This window comes from Sus scrofa, chromosome 2 (assembly GCF_000003025.6).
Source record: "Sus scrofa isolate TJ Tabasco breed Duroc chromosome 2, Sscrofa11.1, whole genome shotgun sequence".
NCBI lineage: Eukaryota > Metazoa > Chordata > Mammalia > Artiodactyla > Suidae > Sus > Sus scrofa.
In genome coordinates this window covers 54,117,556-54,133,359 of record NC_010444.4, presented here as the reverse complement: position 1 = coordinate 54,133,359, position 15,804 = coordinate 54,117,556, and the positions used below count along the sequence as shown (strand labels likewise).

Sequence of the window (15,804 nt, the reverse complement as noted above, 5' to 3'; positions counted from 1 at the left end):
TCAAGCCATCAGCCAGTGCACATGATAGGAAAGTGACAGACACTGAGCATAGAAGAGGTACAAGCCCTGGCTCTAACCTTTTCATCTCCAGCCAACTTCCCTCCCAGCTAAGAATTGCCAGCACACACTGGAGGAAAACCCAACACATTCTCTCCCTCTCTCTCCCATTCTCTCTCTCTTATTCAATTTTGTTATTATTTTTGTATTTTTTATTTTATATTATTTTGTATTTTAAGGTATCATTTATTTATATTATTGTGCCAATTTCTGCTGTACTGCAAAGTGACCCATTGTGTATATACATATATATATATATATATAGAGAGAGAGAGAGAGATCTTTTTTTTCATGTCATCACCCATCATGTTATATCCCAAGAGATTGCCCATCCATTATACATGTAATAATTTCCACCTATTTTTCTGACTCAGTTCTTCCACCAAAGACACTGAGCACACATAGACTGCATAGAAATACTACCACACATGGACACCTCTTCAAGACTGGGGTAGGTACTTGTGTCACATAATTTTATAGACATAAAAGAACTTAAAAGAAAATGACAAGAAGATTTTCTGTTGTGGCTCAGTGATTAACTACTTGACTAGACTTCATAAGGATGTGGGTTCAATCCCAGTCCTCACTCAGTGAGTTGGCAATACAGTATTGCTATGACCAGCAGTGTAGGTCACAGACATGTCTTGGATCCCATGTTGTTGTGGCTCTAGCATAGGCCAGGGCTACAGCTCCAATTTTACCCCTAGCCTGGGAACCTCCATATGCTTCAGGTGAAACCCTAAAAAGACAGAAATACAAAAAAAAAAAAAAAAAGAAAAGAAAATGACAAGAGAGAGGAAATTGCTCCTAAGGAAACAACAAGAAAAAAAAAAAAACTGAGAAAAACAACTATTGAAATAGAGATAAATAATTTAGCAAATAAAGAGAATTAGTGATAAGAATAATAACTCAACTAGAAAAAATAATAGATTGAATCCATAAGAATTTAACAAAGACCTGGATAATATAAAATAGAATCAGGGAGAAGTTAAGAATATAATAACTGAAATGAAAAAAATAAACATTAGAAATCACTAAATTCAGATTATGTGATGCAGAAGAATACACAAGCCACTTGGAAGATAGAATAATAGAAATAATCAGAAGAGCAAAAAGAAAAGTTTAAAATGTGAGTGCAGTTTACCTCAAGTAGTTTTATAGTATCTGGCTTTACATTTAGGTGTTTAATCTATTTTGAGTTTATTTAAGTGGATCATATTAAATAATTTCTAATTTCATTTTTTTACATGTAGCTATTTTGTCTAGCAGGATTTTTTTTTATTACTCAAAGAACTTTATTACATTTATATTTGTACAATGTACATCACATCCAAATTTTATAGCACTTCCAATCCAAACTTCAGCACATCCCCCCAGCTCCCAACCTGTCTCATTTGGAAATCATAAGTGTTTCAAAGTCTGTGAGTCAGTATCTATTCTGCAAAGAAGTTCATTGTATCCTTTTGCTAGATTCCACATGTAATAGCATTGGATGTTGGTGTCTGTCTGACTCACTTCACTTATCATGATAATTTCCATGTCCGTCATGTTGCTGTAAATGCCATTATTTCTTTCCTTTAATTGCTGAGTAATATTCCATTGTGTATATGAACCACTTCTTCTTTATCCATTCCTCTGTCAATTGGCATTTAGGTTGTTTCCATGTCTTGGCTGTTGTATATAGTGCTGCCCTGAACATTTGGGTACATGCATCTTTTCAAGTCATGGTTTTCTCTAAATAGATGTGCAGGAGTGGGATTGCTGGAGCAAATGGTAACTCTATTTTTAGTGTTCTGAGGAATCTCCATATTGTTTTCAAGTGGTTGCACCAATTTACATTCCCACTGAGAGTGTAAAAGAGTTCCCTTTCCTCCACACCCTCTCAAGCATTTAGTTTTTGTAGACTTTTTGATGGTGGCCATTCTGTCCAGTTTAAGGTAGTTCTTCATGGTGGTTTTGATTTGCATTTGCCTAATAATTAGTGATGTTGAACATCTTTTCATGTGTGTTTTGATGATCTGTATGTCTTCTTTGGAAAATTGTCTCTTTAGATCTTCTGCTCATTTGTTGATGGGGTTGTTTGATTTTTGGTATTGAGCTACAGGAGGTTTTTATAAACTTTGGAGATTAATCCTTTGTCAGTCACTTAACTTACATAGATTTCCTCCCATTTTGTGGGTTTTCCTTTCATTTTTTTAGGGTTTCCTTTGCTGTGAAGAAACTTTTATGTTTAATTAGGTCCCTTTTTTTTCATTTCTGTTTTTATTGTTATTTCCCTAGGAGAGGATTCTGAGAAGATATTGCTGTTGTTTATGTCAGAGAGTGTTTTTCCTCTGTTTTTCTCTAAGTTTTATATTATCTAGTCTTATATTAAGGTCTTTAATCCATTTTGATTTTATTTTTGTGTATGATGTTAGGAAGTCTTCTAGTTTTATTCTTTTACATGTGGCAGTCCAGTTTTCCCAGCACCATTATTGAAGGGACTGTCCTTCTCCATTGTATATTCTTGCCTCCTTTGGCATAAGTTAGATGACTGTAGGTGTATGGGTTTAATGCAGGGCTTTCTATCCTATTCCACTGATCTATATTTCAGTCTTCATGCCATTACCATAGAGTTTTGATGACTGTAGCTTTATAGAAGATGATAATGGTGTTTTTTATAAACTTTACATGACTATCACAGTAATAAAGTACAGAATTTTTTGTGAAGTTATGGTACAAAATATTGCAGATATTTTGTACCATAACTCATGAGGCAAATGTCCTTTGCATGTCTGACTAGTAGTCTCTTTATTTTATTATTTTTATTATTATTATTTTTAAATATTTATTTCCCCAATACAAATTTTTTCCACTGTAAAGCATGGTAACCCAGTTACACATACATGTACACATTCTATTCTCTCACATTATTATGCTTCATCAATAGTGACTAGACATAGTTCCCAGTGCTACACAGCAGGATCTCATTGCTTATCCATTCTGAGGGCAATTAATCTGCATCTATTAACACCAAGTTCCCCAAAAACCCCATTCCATCTCCCTGCCCCTTGCAACCACAAGTCTATTCTGCAAGTCCATGATTTTCTTTTCTGTGAAAAGGTTCATTTGTGCTGTATATTAGATACCAGATATGAGTTATATCATATGGCATTTGTCTTTCTCTTTCTGACTTACTTCACTTATTATGAGAGTCTTTAGTTCCACCTATGTTGCTGCAAATGACATTATTTTGTTCTTTTTTATGGCTGAGTAGTATTCCATTGTGCATATATACCACTTTTTCCTAATACAGTCATCTATCAGTGGATATTTGGGTTGTTTCCATGTCTTGGCTATTGTGAATAGAGATGCAATGGACATGCAGGTGCATGTGTTTTTTTTAAGGAAAATTTTGTCTGGATATATGCCCAAGAGTGGGTTTGCTGGACCATATGATAGTTCTATGTATAGATTTCTAAGGTATCTCCATACTGTTCTCCCTAGTGGTTATACTAGCTTACATTCCTGCCAACAGTGCAGGAGGGTTCCCTTTTCTCCACACCTCCTCCAGCATTTGTTATTTGTGGACTTATTAATGATGGCCATTCTGACTGGTGTGAGGTGGTGTCTCATGGTAGTTTGGATTTGCATTTCTCTAATAATCAGTAATGTTGAGCATTTTTTCATGTGCTTGTTGGCCATCTGTACATCTTGCATGGAAAACTGCCTATTCAGTTCTTTTGCCCATTTGTCCATTGGGTGGTTGGCTTTTATGCTTTTGAGTTGTATAAGTTGCTTGTATATTCTAGAGATTAAGCCTTTGCAAGTGGCATCATTTGAAATGACATTCTCCCATTCTTTAAGTTGTCTTTTTGTTTTCTTTTTGGTTTCCTTTGCTTTGCAAATCTTGTCAGTTTGATTAGATCCAATTGGTTTATTTTTGCTCTTGTTTGTGTTGCTTTGGGAGTCTGCCCTGAGGAAATATTTATAAGGCTGTTGTCAGAGTATGTTTTCTTCCAGGAGTTTGATGGTATCTTGTCTTATATTTAAGTCTTTAAGCCATTTAGAGTTTATTTTTTGTGCATGGTGTGAGAGTAGGTTCTAGTTTCATTGGTTTGCTTACACCTTTCCAGATTTCCCATCAATTCTTACTAAATAGACTATATTTTGCCCTTTTTATATTCTTTCCTCCTTTGTCAAAGATTAATTGACCATAGGTGTCTGGGTTTATTTCTGGGTTCTTTAGTCTCTTTCATTGGTCTGTATGTCTGTTTTGGTACCAGTACCACACTGTCTTGATGACTGTTGCTTTGTAATATTGCCTGAAGTCTGGGAGAGTTATGGCTCCTGCTTGGTTTTTGTATCTCAGAATTGCTTTTGCAATTCTGGGTCTTTTGCAGTTCCATATAAATTTTTGGATTGTTTGTTCTAGTTCTATAAAAAATGTTATGGGTAATATGATAGGGATTGCATTGAATCTGTAGATTGCTTTTGAGTAGTATAACCATTTTTACAGTATTGATTTTTCCAACCAAGGAGCATGGTATATTTTTCCATTTCTTTGAATCCTCTTCCATTTTTCCTTGATTAATGTTTTATAGCTCTCAGCATATAAGTCCTTTACCTCCTTGATCAGGTGTATTCCCAGGTATTTTATTTTTTGTGGTGTAATTTTAAAAGGTATTGTATTTCTGTATACCTTCTCTAATGTTTCATTGTTAGTATATAGAAATGTGACTGATTTCTGAATGTTAATCTTATATCCTGCTACTTTGCTGAATTTGTTGATCAGTTCAGGAAGTTTTTGGGTTTAGTCCTTAGGGTTTTCTACATATAGTATCATGTCATCTGCATACAGTGATGGTTTTACCTCTTCTCTTCCTATTTGGATGCCTTTTATTTCTTTAGTTTGTCTCATAGCTCTCGCTAGAACTTCCAGTACTACATTGAATAACAGTGGTAAGTGGACATCCTCATATTATTCCAGATTTTAGTGGAAAGGCTTTCAGCTTTTCTCCATTGAGTGTTAGTGGAAAGGCTTTCAGCTTTTCTCCATTGAGTATTATGTTTGCTAAATGGCTTTGATTATGTTAAGGTATGGTCCCTCTATACCAACTTTGGTAAGAGTTTTTATCATAAATGGATGTTGGACTTTGTCAAATGCTTTTTATGCATCTGTTGAGATGATCATATAGTTTTTGACTTTTCTTTTGTTAATGTGGTATATGACGTTTGATTTGCATATGTTGAATCATCTCCACCTGAGATGAATCCCACCTGGTCATGGTGTATGATCTTTTTGGTATATTGTTGGATTCAGATGGCTAAAATTGTGTTGAGAATTTTTGAATCTATATTCATCAAAGATATTGGCTGATAGTTTTTTTTTTGTTTGTTTGTTTTTTGGTGGTATCCTTGTCTGGTTTTGGATTTAGGGAAATGGTGGTGTCATAGAATGTCTTTGGGAGTTTTCCTTTTTCTTCAACCTTTTTAAAAAGTTTAAAGAGGATGGGTATAAGTTCTTCCTTATATGTTTGGTAGAATTCCCCTGTGAAGCCTTCTTGTCCTGGACTTTTATTTGTAGGGAGCGTCACATATTCAATTTCATTTCTAGAGATCGGTCTGTTCAGTTGATCTGTTTCTTCTTGATTCAGTTTTGGCAGGATGTAAATCTTTAGAAAGTTGTCCATTTCTTCCAGGTTGTCAAATGTGTTGGCATACAATTGTTCATAGTATTCTTTCATGGTTTTTTTTGTATTTCTATAGTATCTGTTGTGACTTATCCTTTTTCATTACTTATTTTGTTTACTTGGGTTTTTTTCTCTCCTCTTCTTGGTGAGTCTAGCCAGAAGTTTGCCAACTTTGTTTACCTTTTTGTAGAACCAGCTCTTGGTTTGATTGATTCTGTCTCTTGTTTTTTGAATCTCTATATTATTGATATCCTCTCTGTTCTTTATGATTTCCCTCCTTCTGTGACTTTTCTTTGTTCTTCTTTTTCTAATTCATTTAGGTGGTGGGATAAGTTGTCAATTTGAGATTTTTCTTCTTTTATGAGGAAGGCCTGTATTGCTATAAACTTCCCTCTGAGCACTGCTTTTGTGGCATCCCATAGATTTTGAGTGGTTTCATCTTCATTATCATTTGCCTCAAGGTATTTTTTTAATTTCCTCTTTGGAATCCTCTTTGACCCATTGGTTTTTTACTAGCATGTTGTTTAGTCTCCATGTAGTAAGTTTTTTCTCATTTCTTTTCCTGGGGTTGATTCCTAGTTTCATGCCATTGTGGTCAGAGAAGTTACTTGAAATAAGTTCTATGTTCCTAAATTTGTTGAGGTTAGCTTTGTCCTCCAGTATGTGATCAATTCTTGAGAATGTTCCATGTGCACTTGAGAAGAATGTACATTCTGGGTTTTTTTGGATGTAATGTCCTGAAAATGTTGATTAAGTCTAACTTTTCTATTGTGTCATTTAGGATCTCTGTTGCTTTATGATTTCTGTCTAGAGGATCTGTCCATTGATGTGACTGGGGTGTTAAAGTCTCCTACCGTAATTGTATTTCCATCAATTTCTCCTTTACGTTTGTTAGTATTTGTTGCAGGTATCTGGGTGCTCCTATATGAAGGGCATATATATTGAGGATTGTAACGTCCTCTTCCTGAATGGATCCTTTAACCATTAAATAGTGTCCTTCTTTGCCTTTTCCTCTGGCATTTGTTTTAAAGTCTATTTTGTCTGATATGAGGATTGCAACTCCTGCTTTCCTATCTTGTCCATTTGCATGAAATATCTTTTCCCATCCCTCATTTTCAATATTTACGTGTTTTGCTCTAAGTCGAGTTTCCTGTAGGGAGCAGATTGAAGGTTTTTGCTTTTTTATCCAATCAGCCACTCTCTGTCTTTTAATTGGATCATTAAGTCCATTGACATTTAAGGTGATTATTGATAGATATGTATTTATTTCCATTTTGAACCTTGTTTTCTAGTTGATTCTATGTTTCTCTTCTTTTCTTTTTTGGGTTGGATGGTTTCCATTTATTTTATGCTTGAGTACTTTTTCTGTTCTTGTGAATGTAATTTTTGGTTTTGATATGTGGTTGCTCTCTTTTTCAAGTGCATTAGCCCTTCCTATATCTGCTCTATTCCCCTTATAGTCACATAGGCTCAAAGACATAATTAAAATTAAAAAAAAAAAGAATCTATATTTTCTTACTTTCCTTCCCCACATTGTATGATTTTGATGTCTTTTTTTTTAGCATCTTCTTGTTCAGATCTGTATGCTGGCTTATTTAAGGGCCTGCTTTCCAATTGCAGTTTCCTCCATCCTAATTCTTTCTCTCTTTTCTCTCTATTTTTTTTAATTTAGAGAAGCCCTTTCATTATTTATTTTATAATGGGTTTCATATTGCTGTACTCTTTTAGCTTTTGTTTGTTGGAGAAATTCTTTATTTCCCCTTCTATTTTAAATGATATTCTTGCAGGATAGAGTATTCTAGGTTGCAATTTTTTTTTCCTTTTAGCACTTTGAATATATCTTGCCACTCCCCTCTGGCCTGTAGTGTTTCTGTAGAGAAATCAGCTTATAGCTTTATGGGGGTTCCCTTATAATTAATGACTTGCTTTTCTCCTGCTGTCTTTAGAATCATCTCTTTAACTTTTGCCATTCTTATTATAATATGTCTTGGTGTGGGCCTGTTAGGTTCAGCTTGTTTGGGGTTCTCTGTTCTTCCTGTATCTTGATATCAGGATCCTTGATTTGGAAAGTTTTCAGCCATAATTTCTTCAAATATATTTTCAATCCACTTTTTTTTTCTTCTCCTTATGGAATTCCTATTATGTGTGGATTGGTCTGCTTTATATTATCCTATGGGTCTCTTATATTGCTTTCACGTTTTTTCACTTGGTTTTCTGTCAGCTCTCCTGATTGGGTGATTTCCATTATTTTATCTTCCACGTCACTAATTCATTCCTCTGTATTATTCATTATATTCCTTATTGCCTTAAGCTCAGTTTGTATCTCTGCAAATGAATTTTCTAGTTTTTCTTGACTCCCCCTTATATTTTCTAGTTCCTTTCTAAAGGAATCTGCATTACTGTTCATATCCTCTCTTAATTCCTTCAGTATTTTCAATACCTCCCTTTTGAACTCAATGTCTGTTAGACTGCAGAGGTCTGTTTCATTGCTGTATGCTTTAGGTGAATTGTCCTGTTCCTTTAAATGGTGATGACTCTGTGCTTCTTCATCTTGCTTGTGTTTTCCTTTTTCTGTGAGTTTGGGGAAGCCAAACTGTAATCTTGTAAGGCTACTTCTATGCAAGAATACCCTTTGTATTTTTGGGGGGGTTACTATTTATTTTTGATGTGGGAGGTTTAATATTTTCTGTCTCTTTCTTCAGTGTGATCAGGCTGTTGTTTCCAGGATGCTCAGTGTGTTTTCATGGAGAAGGAGGCAGTGGGTAGGGCCAGCAGTCAGAGCCTGATTGTTGGGCTCTCAATAGCAGCAAGGACTTGCAGTAAGGTGGCACAGGCCTCTCCTAGTTGCAGGGCCCTGGGAGGTGGTAATAAGCTCTAGGCAGATCTTCAAGATGACCAAAGCATTTGGCAGTAGCAACAGCAGAGTGCATGAGTTCCCAGGGGAGTGAGAGGAACAACAGCTTGTGTTTGATTGCAATGCCCTCTTCTGAGGTGATTGGAACTGCAGGTGGTACCTGTTCAGGAACACCTATTGGGAGCAGGCCATGACCATCTCTAAAGTCAGGGATAACTTCTGTGGTTTGCCCCTGCCACCTGTAGACCATACATGAAAAACTCATCTCACTTAGTCCACATATGAAGTGTTGTAAAGGGTGCTCCTATTTGCAGGATCCTGGGAAGTGACAGAGATCAGCCATGTGGGTATTGCCCAGAATGTTTAGCAGTGGCAACAGCAGGGCAGGTATGTTCCCAGGGATGTGAGAGCATCAACAGGTGGTGTTTGGTCACAATGCCCTCATCTGTGGTGCCCTTTAGATGAATGGGGCTGCAAGTGATTTTTGTCCAGATATCTCCAATGGCAGTAGGCCACACCCACCTCTGGAATCAGGGATAACTGCCGTGGTTTGCCCCTGCCACCTGAAGACCACATGAAAAGCACCCTGTCCCACTTAGCCTACACAGAAGGTGCTGCACCAGTTGCTCCTAGTTGTAGGGTCTTGGGAAGGGATGGTAACCAAGTGTCTGGGGGTCACCCAGAGCATTTGGCAGTGGCAGCTTCAGGATAGGTGTGTTCCCAGGGGAGTGAGAGTAACAGTGTATGGTGCTTGGTTGCAATGCCCTCTTTTTTTCTTTTTTGGCAACCCCTGAGGTGACTGGGGTCACTGGTGGGGCCCACTCACAGGCCCCCTCTGGCCTCTGAGATGACTGCCTCAGTCTGTCCCTGCCACCTGTGGATTGTGCAAGAGGCACCACATGACACTTAACCCCTTTATGCCCTTAACTCAAACAATAGGTGCCTGACCACTGGTAGCCTGCACAAGAAGCACCTAATATTCCCTAAATGAGCAAGAAGCTTCTCACTGCCAGTAGCTTCTGCAGAGCCAACCTTCCCTCTAAGCCCACAGGCATGCACATGCTCTGGAGCAGGGAGTTTCCTATGGTGGCAGCCCCCTCTTCTTCTCCTCTCCCCAACAATGGCACCTTGCCTCTCCTGTGGGTCTGGTTCCCTCTGCTGTGGTGTTCCACTCCATGGCCCATGGCACACTGCTCCTTAGCCCCTCATGCCATCCCCAGTTCTCTCCCTGGGACTGACCTCTGGAGCCTGAGTCTCAGTGCCCAGCCCCTGCCTGAGCGTCTCAGGCTGTGGTGTCCAAGCCAGTGGTTCAGATGATCTGTGTGGCTCTCACTCTGCTTTGCTGTTCTCAGTCCAGCTGCTACACTTTTCTGGGTGACTTTGAAGTCCCACTGACTCAGCCAATCTTTTATCAGTTAGGTGGCTTCCCAGGAGGTGGTTCCTTTTCTCCTTCACTTATCCCTCTCAGGAATGCTAGTCCCATCCTAATTCCTTTTCTCTCTCTTTTTTCTTTCATTCTACCCAATTACATCAAGAGTTTCTTGCCCTTTTTGGAGGTTTAAATTTTTCTGCCAGCATTCAGCTGATGTTCTGTGCAAGCAGTTTTACATGTATATGTGTTTCTTTGATGTGTTTGTGGAAGAAGTTGTGTGAGATCTCTTACTCCTCTGCCATCTTGCTCCACCTATCCAGAATTCTATTTTATTTTAAAGTTAGAAAAGTTTGAATACAAATGTGGTAGGATTCTTCAGAAGTAGCTAACACATTTGGAGGTAGTGATTCTAATAATATTGTTCCACACTATAAACCTTGTATAGGAACCAGTATATCATCAAGCCTAGGTTTATTTTTTTTATTTTTATTTTTTGTCTTTTGTCTTTTTTTTAAGGGCTGCACCCATGGCATATGGAGGTTCCCAGGCTAGGGGTATAATCAGTGCTGTAGCCGCCAGCCTACACCAGAGCCACAGCAACACGGGATCCAAGCCACATCTGCGACGTACACCACAGCCCATGGCAACAATGGATCCTTAACCCACTGAGTGAGGCCAGGGATAGAACCCACAACCTCATGGTTCCTAGTTGGATTTATTAACCACTTAGCCACAATGGGAACTCAAAGCCTAGGTTTATATGGTATTTTGAGTTTCTAACACTTAAAAATGTAGTTTCTAAAATTATCTGGTATTTGTTCATTTGTGTTCATGTTGAACACATGAACAGGTCTCTAGATAGATCAAGAAACTGATTTTCATTGCTTCTTATTTCTTGGGAAAGGTGGTAGTAAAAACGAAGGGTGGTCATAAATAGAAATGCTACATTTTAAAATTCTCCCAAATGGAAATCAAAGCAAACCTACAAAAAGGAGATCTAAGGATGGTGGGATAAAAGACGTTGAACATATCTCTCCCCAAGAGCACATCAAAAAATACATCTAAATGTAAAGTTACTTTTTCTGAAACTAAAATAGAGGATGACAGAAATGTTGATCTACAACCAAGGGCATAAAGAAACATCCACACAGAATCAGGAAGGGAGGAGATGTGAGCAGATTGGGATCAGCATTCCTAGCAGGGGATGCAGTAGTGGATGTGGATATCAGAGATACTCCCTGGGGAGTGCAGGGTTAGAACAACATATTGGACACCCTAGCCCTGAGGACAGAAACTGAGAAATTAATTACCCACTATTTGATGGGTCAAGATTTTCAGTTTTTTAAGATGAAAAGAGTTCTGGAGATGGATGTTAGTAATGTATTTCATGGCACACAACTGTGCACCTTAAAAGAGTTAATATGGTAAATTTTATGTTATCCAAATTTTGTTTCAATTTAAAAAATAAATAAAGGAATTCCCATCATGGCACAGAAGAAACTAATCTGACTAGGAACCATGAGGATGCAGGTTTGATCCCTGGCATAGCTAAGTGGGTTAGGGATCTGGCATTGCAGTGAGCTGTGGTGTAGCTTGCATGCATGGCTCAGATCTGGCATTGCTGTGGTTGTGGCATAGGCCAGCAGCTGTAGTTCTGATTAGACCCCTAGCCTGTGAACCTTCATCTGCCACAGGTGCGGCCCTAAAAAGACAAAAGGCAAAATAAATAAATAAATAAATAAATAAATAAATAAATAAATAAATAGTAGAGTGAAAAAATGTTCTGGTTACATAATAATATCTTAAATATACTCAGTAGGAATTATATTTAACCAAATGACTCTGTTTGAAGGAAGGAAAATGATAAGAGAAATTCTGTATATGGAAATAGATTTAAATATACTGGATCAATATGGTAAAACCTCTTGCCTGATATGAAAGCATAAAAGTGGACGCTTATGTGTAATATGACAATCACATCACAGTCATTGCAAATCATTTCTCCTTTTGTAAGTCTTTCTATAACAATGATGTCTGGATCTTTCCTTCTAAATAAAAAATATACATCTATATATTCCTATGAAAAATAATAAAAAACAGCCCACTATTTCCACCCATGTGACATATATATATATATATATATATATATATATATATATATATATAGTGTGTGTGCGTGTGTGTGTGTGTGTTTTCATAGGGAGAGGAATAAAATTTAAAATATTAAACAATAAGATTAATGAAAAGTATTTAATTTTTCTCAGAATATAAAATCATTAGCCTCATAGAAAGTATCAGATTATTCTACCAAGTATGAATTATATAGTCCAAATACTTGGACCACAATTAATTAAAACAGGAAAATAGCCAGAAGGAAGATGCAACACAAGGGCCCATCCAATGGTGAATAAATAAAATGTGGCTTACATACAGAGAAGTATTATTAGGTATAAATAGGAATACTATTCTAAGATATGCTCTAGGATGGATGAAACTTGAGGATATTATGCTAAGTGAAATAAACTATTCACAAAAAGACAAATATGCTATGATTCCACTTGTATGAATTAGTCAGCATAATTAAATCCATAGAGACAAAAATAGCATGATGCAATGGTATATTTTCGCTATTTTAAAGATGTATCTTAAGTAACATACCCATTTTTTGTCACCAATGTGTCAAAATATAATTTATCATCTTCTGAAATCATCATTACTTCCATAACTAGATAAATTTATAAAAAAAGTTTTTTATTATTGTCTGTTATACAAAATTCCCTAGACATTTTAATTCTGAGTGTGTACAAAAGTTGTTAACCAATGAGGCAAAAGTGTATTGCAGTTTGGGAACAAAAATTTTAGGAATATTTAGTGGGTCTATCCAAGATGAAGAAGTATTTATGAAAAAAGGAGTTAAAGTAGAGATAGAATTTTATGTTATGATTTCCAAATAAACTAAAATGAATTTAGAAATTGACATAGATTAAAAATTAGTCCACAAATTAGGGGTCATATTTACAGACCTGCCAGACTTGATACCACAGAGGAGAAAAAATATAATAATAACATATAGAAGATAAAAAGAGAAACATTTACCTTTAGCCCAGAAGCAAGTTTTGTCACCTGAAAATGGATCATTCAGAATGGAGTGCCAAAGTAATTGTAAAAAAGACAGCCAAGGGAGTTAAAGTCTCCCCACTAACAGCAAAGAAAAGGAAATTACACTCTCAATAATTAAGGAGACTAAAATCACAGTTTAATTCAATTTTTTTGTGGAATTTTTCTTTACTTTCAAGAAATATTTTATATTGGTTTTCATTCCACATACATTTTATTTATTTATTTATTTATTTATTTTGTCTTTTTGCTCTTTCTTTGGGCCGCTTCCGCGGCATATGGAGGTTCCCAGGCTAGGGGTCATATCGGAGCTGTAGCCACCGGCCTACGCCAGAGCCACAGCAACGCGGGATCCGAGCCACATCTGCAACCTACACCACAGCTCACGGCAACGCCGGATCGTTAACCCACTGAGCAGGGGCAGGGACCGAACCCGCAACCTCACGGTTCCTAGTCGGATTCGACGGGAACTCCCCACATACATTTTAGATTATCATTTATTTTTCTTTTTTACATGTATCTAAAATTAAGTAGCATATTATTTATATACTTATTTCAAATTTCAGTACCTGAATTCAGATATTTTACCTTCTAAGAATTCCTCCAAGGCAGTAATGATAATGTTAATAATTTATGAATCACAAACCTGTATAATCTAAAATTTGATTTTCATCAAATATCTTGGATCCTATTTATTCATTAAAATAGAGTTGCTAATTTTATAGAGACTAAATAGAAAGGCTAATATAACACAATTTTTATTCATTAATTACACAGATCTCAAAAGAATGATTTCAGAGTGAGCAGTTTTAATACATAAAAACCCAGACAAGAGGTTATTTTATGAAAGTTTGGATCTCATTGAATGACATTAGGATAAAATTGAAGTAGATTTTTATTATTTTCCAGAATAAAATGTTTAAAATATTACTCTCCTTACAGCTTCCTTTATCTGTGTGTTTCTAAGACTGTAGATGATAGGATTTAAAAATGGAGGAACCATGGTATAAAATGCAGAAAGAATCATGTCATTAATTGTTTCAGATGTTACTGATGGCCTTAGATATACAGAGATGATGGAACTGAGAAAGACAGTCAACACAAAGATGTGAGGGACACAGGTAGAAAAGGCTTTTCCTTGCTCCTTAATTGAAAACTTAAGCATAGTTCTAAATATGTTAATATATGACACAGTAATGAAGATAAAGCAGATCCCACCAACCACAATGATGGATACAAGAAGTAAAGTAAAGTTGCTGGAGGTGTCAGAGCAGGAGATCCTCAGCAGAGAGGGGACATCACAGAAGAACTGATGGATCACATTGGACCGACAGAAGGTCAACTGGAATGTTTTACCTGTGTGCACACCTGAATACACAAGCCCACTGAGCAGGGAGACAAGTGTCATTTGGATACAGACTTTGTTGTTCATAATAATTGTGTAATGGAGTGGCTGGCAGATGGCCATATAGCGGTCTTGAGCCATAACGGTGAGGAATAGAATCTCCACATAAGCAAAGTAAATGACCAAGAATACCTGGGTGGCACAAGCAGCCAGGGAAATGGTTCTGTTACCAGTGAGAAAATAGACACAGGCATTGGGCACAGTGACAGTAATGTAACACACATCTAAGATAGACAGATTTCTGAGGAAGAAGTACAAGGGTGTGTTAAGTTTCTGGTCAAATGTGGTGACAGTGACAATGAGAAGATTCCCTAACAAGGTAGCCAAGTATATGAAAAGGAACAACATGGAGTACAGGACCCTTATCTTCCATGTATCAGCAAAGCTTATGAGGAGAAATTCAGTCACCATGGTAGAATTGCTCATATTTAGGAAATGATGATGTTTGACCTGGAAAGTAAAAAAAGAAAAAAAAAAGATAAAATGTAAAATGCAAGATTCATAAAAACTAATTAATAAAATTATCTTAAATATTTTATTTGAAAGTGGTTTCTGTGTGGGGAAGGTCTCTGATTAATGATTTGATGTTTCCAAATTATTATCACTACTGAGTTTTTGACAAGGCAAAGGGCTAAAGATGACACTTTTCAATCCCATTCTCTGATTATAACATTTAGTTTTATTACTTTATTAAACATCATCACTTATACATCAGTTTCATCAATACGTAAATAGCTAGATATAAAAATTTGAGTCAATTATTAACAATAACATTAAGTTTTTTTTTTTTTTTGAGTTGTATACCATGTTCAGTTGGATATTGACACAAAGTCGAAGTGCAGCTTAATGTTCTACAAAATGGTGATGGTGGATCAACAAGGATCCATAATATCTTCAAATCAGCCTTGAAAGATAAGTACAGAAACTGAGATTAAGAATTTCCACATCTTTGGGAATTCACATTGTGGGTCAAACCTGACTAGGATCCATGAGGACATTTGTTTAATCCCTGGCCATGCTGTGTTGGTTAAGGATCTGGTATTGCTCTTATCTGTGGTGTAGGTCACAGACTCAGCTTGGATCCTGTGTTGTTGTGTGCTGGTGGCATAGGCTGTCAGCTGTAGCTCTGATTTTACCCCTAGCCTGAGAACATTCATAAGACATTGGAGCAGCACTCCCCCGAAAAAAAATATTTCCCCAATATTATTTTGAGTACCATTTTCAAGTATTATTTTTCTAGGAATTTACTTTAATTAACTAAAACTATTACTCCAAAATTTGGAGGAAAATTAAAAGTAGTCTTTATAAGAGTTATTTTAAAAGACAC

At 36.5% G+C, this 15,804-nt stretch overlaps 1 protein-coding gene across 1 annotated transcript; it reads right to left on the bottom strand.

Moving 5' to 3' along the window:
- LOC100514097 (olfactory receptor 14C36-like) lies at positions 13,992–14,903 on the bottom strand. Its single transcript, XM_003124215.1, has one exon. The coding sequence runs from the start codon at positions 14,901–14,903 to the stop codon at positions 13,992–13,994; it is 912 nt and encodes a 303-aa protein (XP_003124263.1).

What these genes read in the sequence shown, in the direction of transcription:
- LOC100514097 (XM_003124215.1), bottom strand. Translation starts at nt 14,903, where the DNA reads ATGAGCAATTCTACCATGGTGACTGAATTTCTCCTCATAAGCTTTGCT.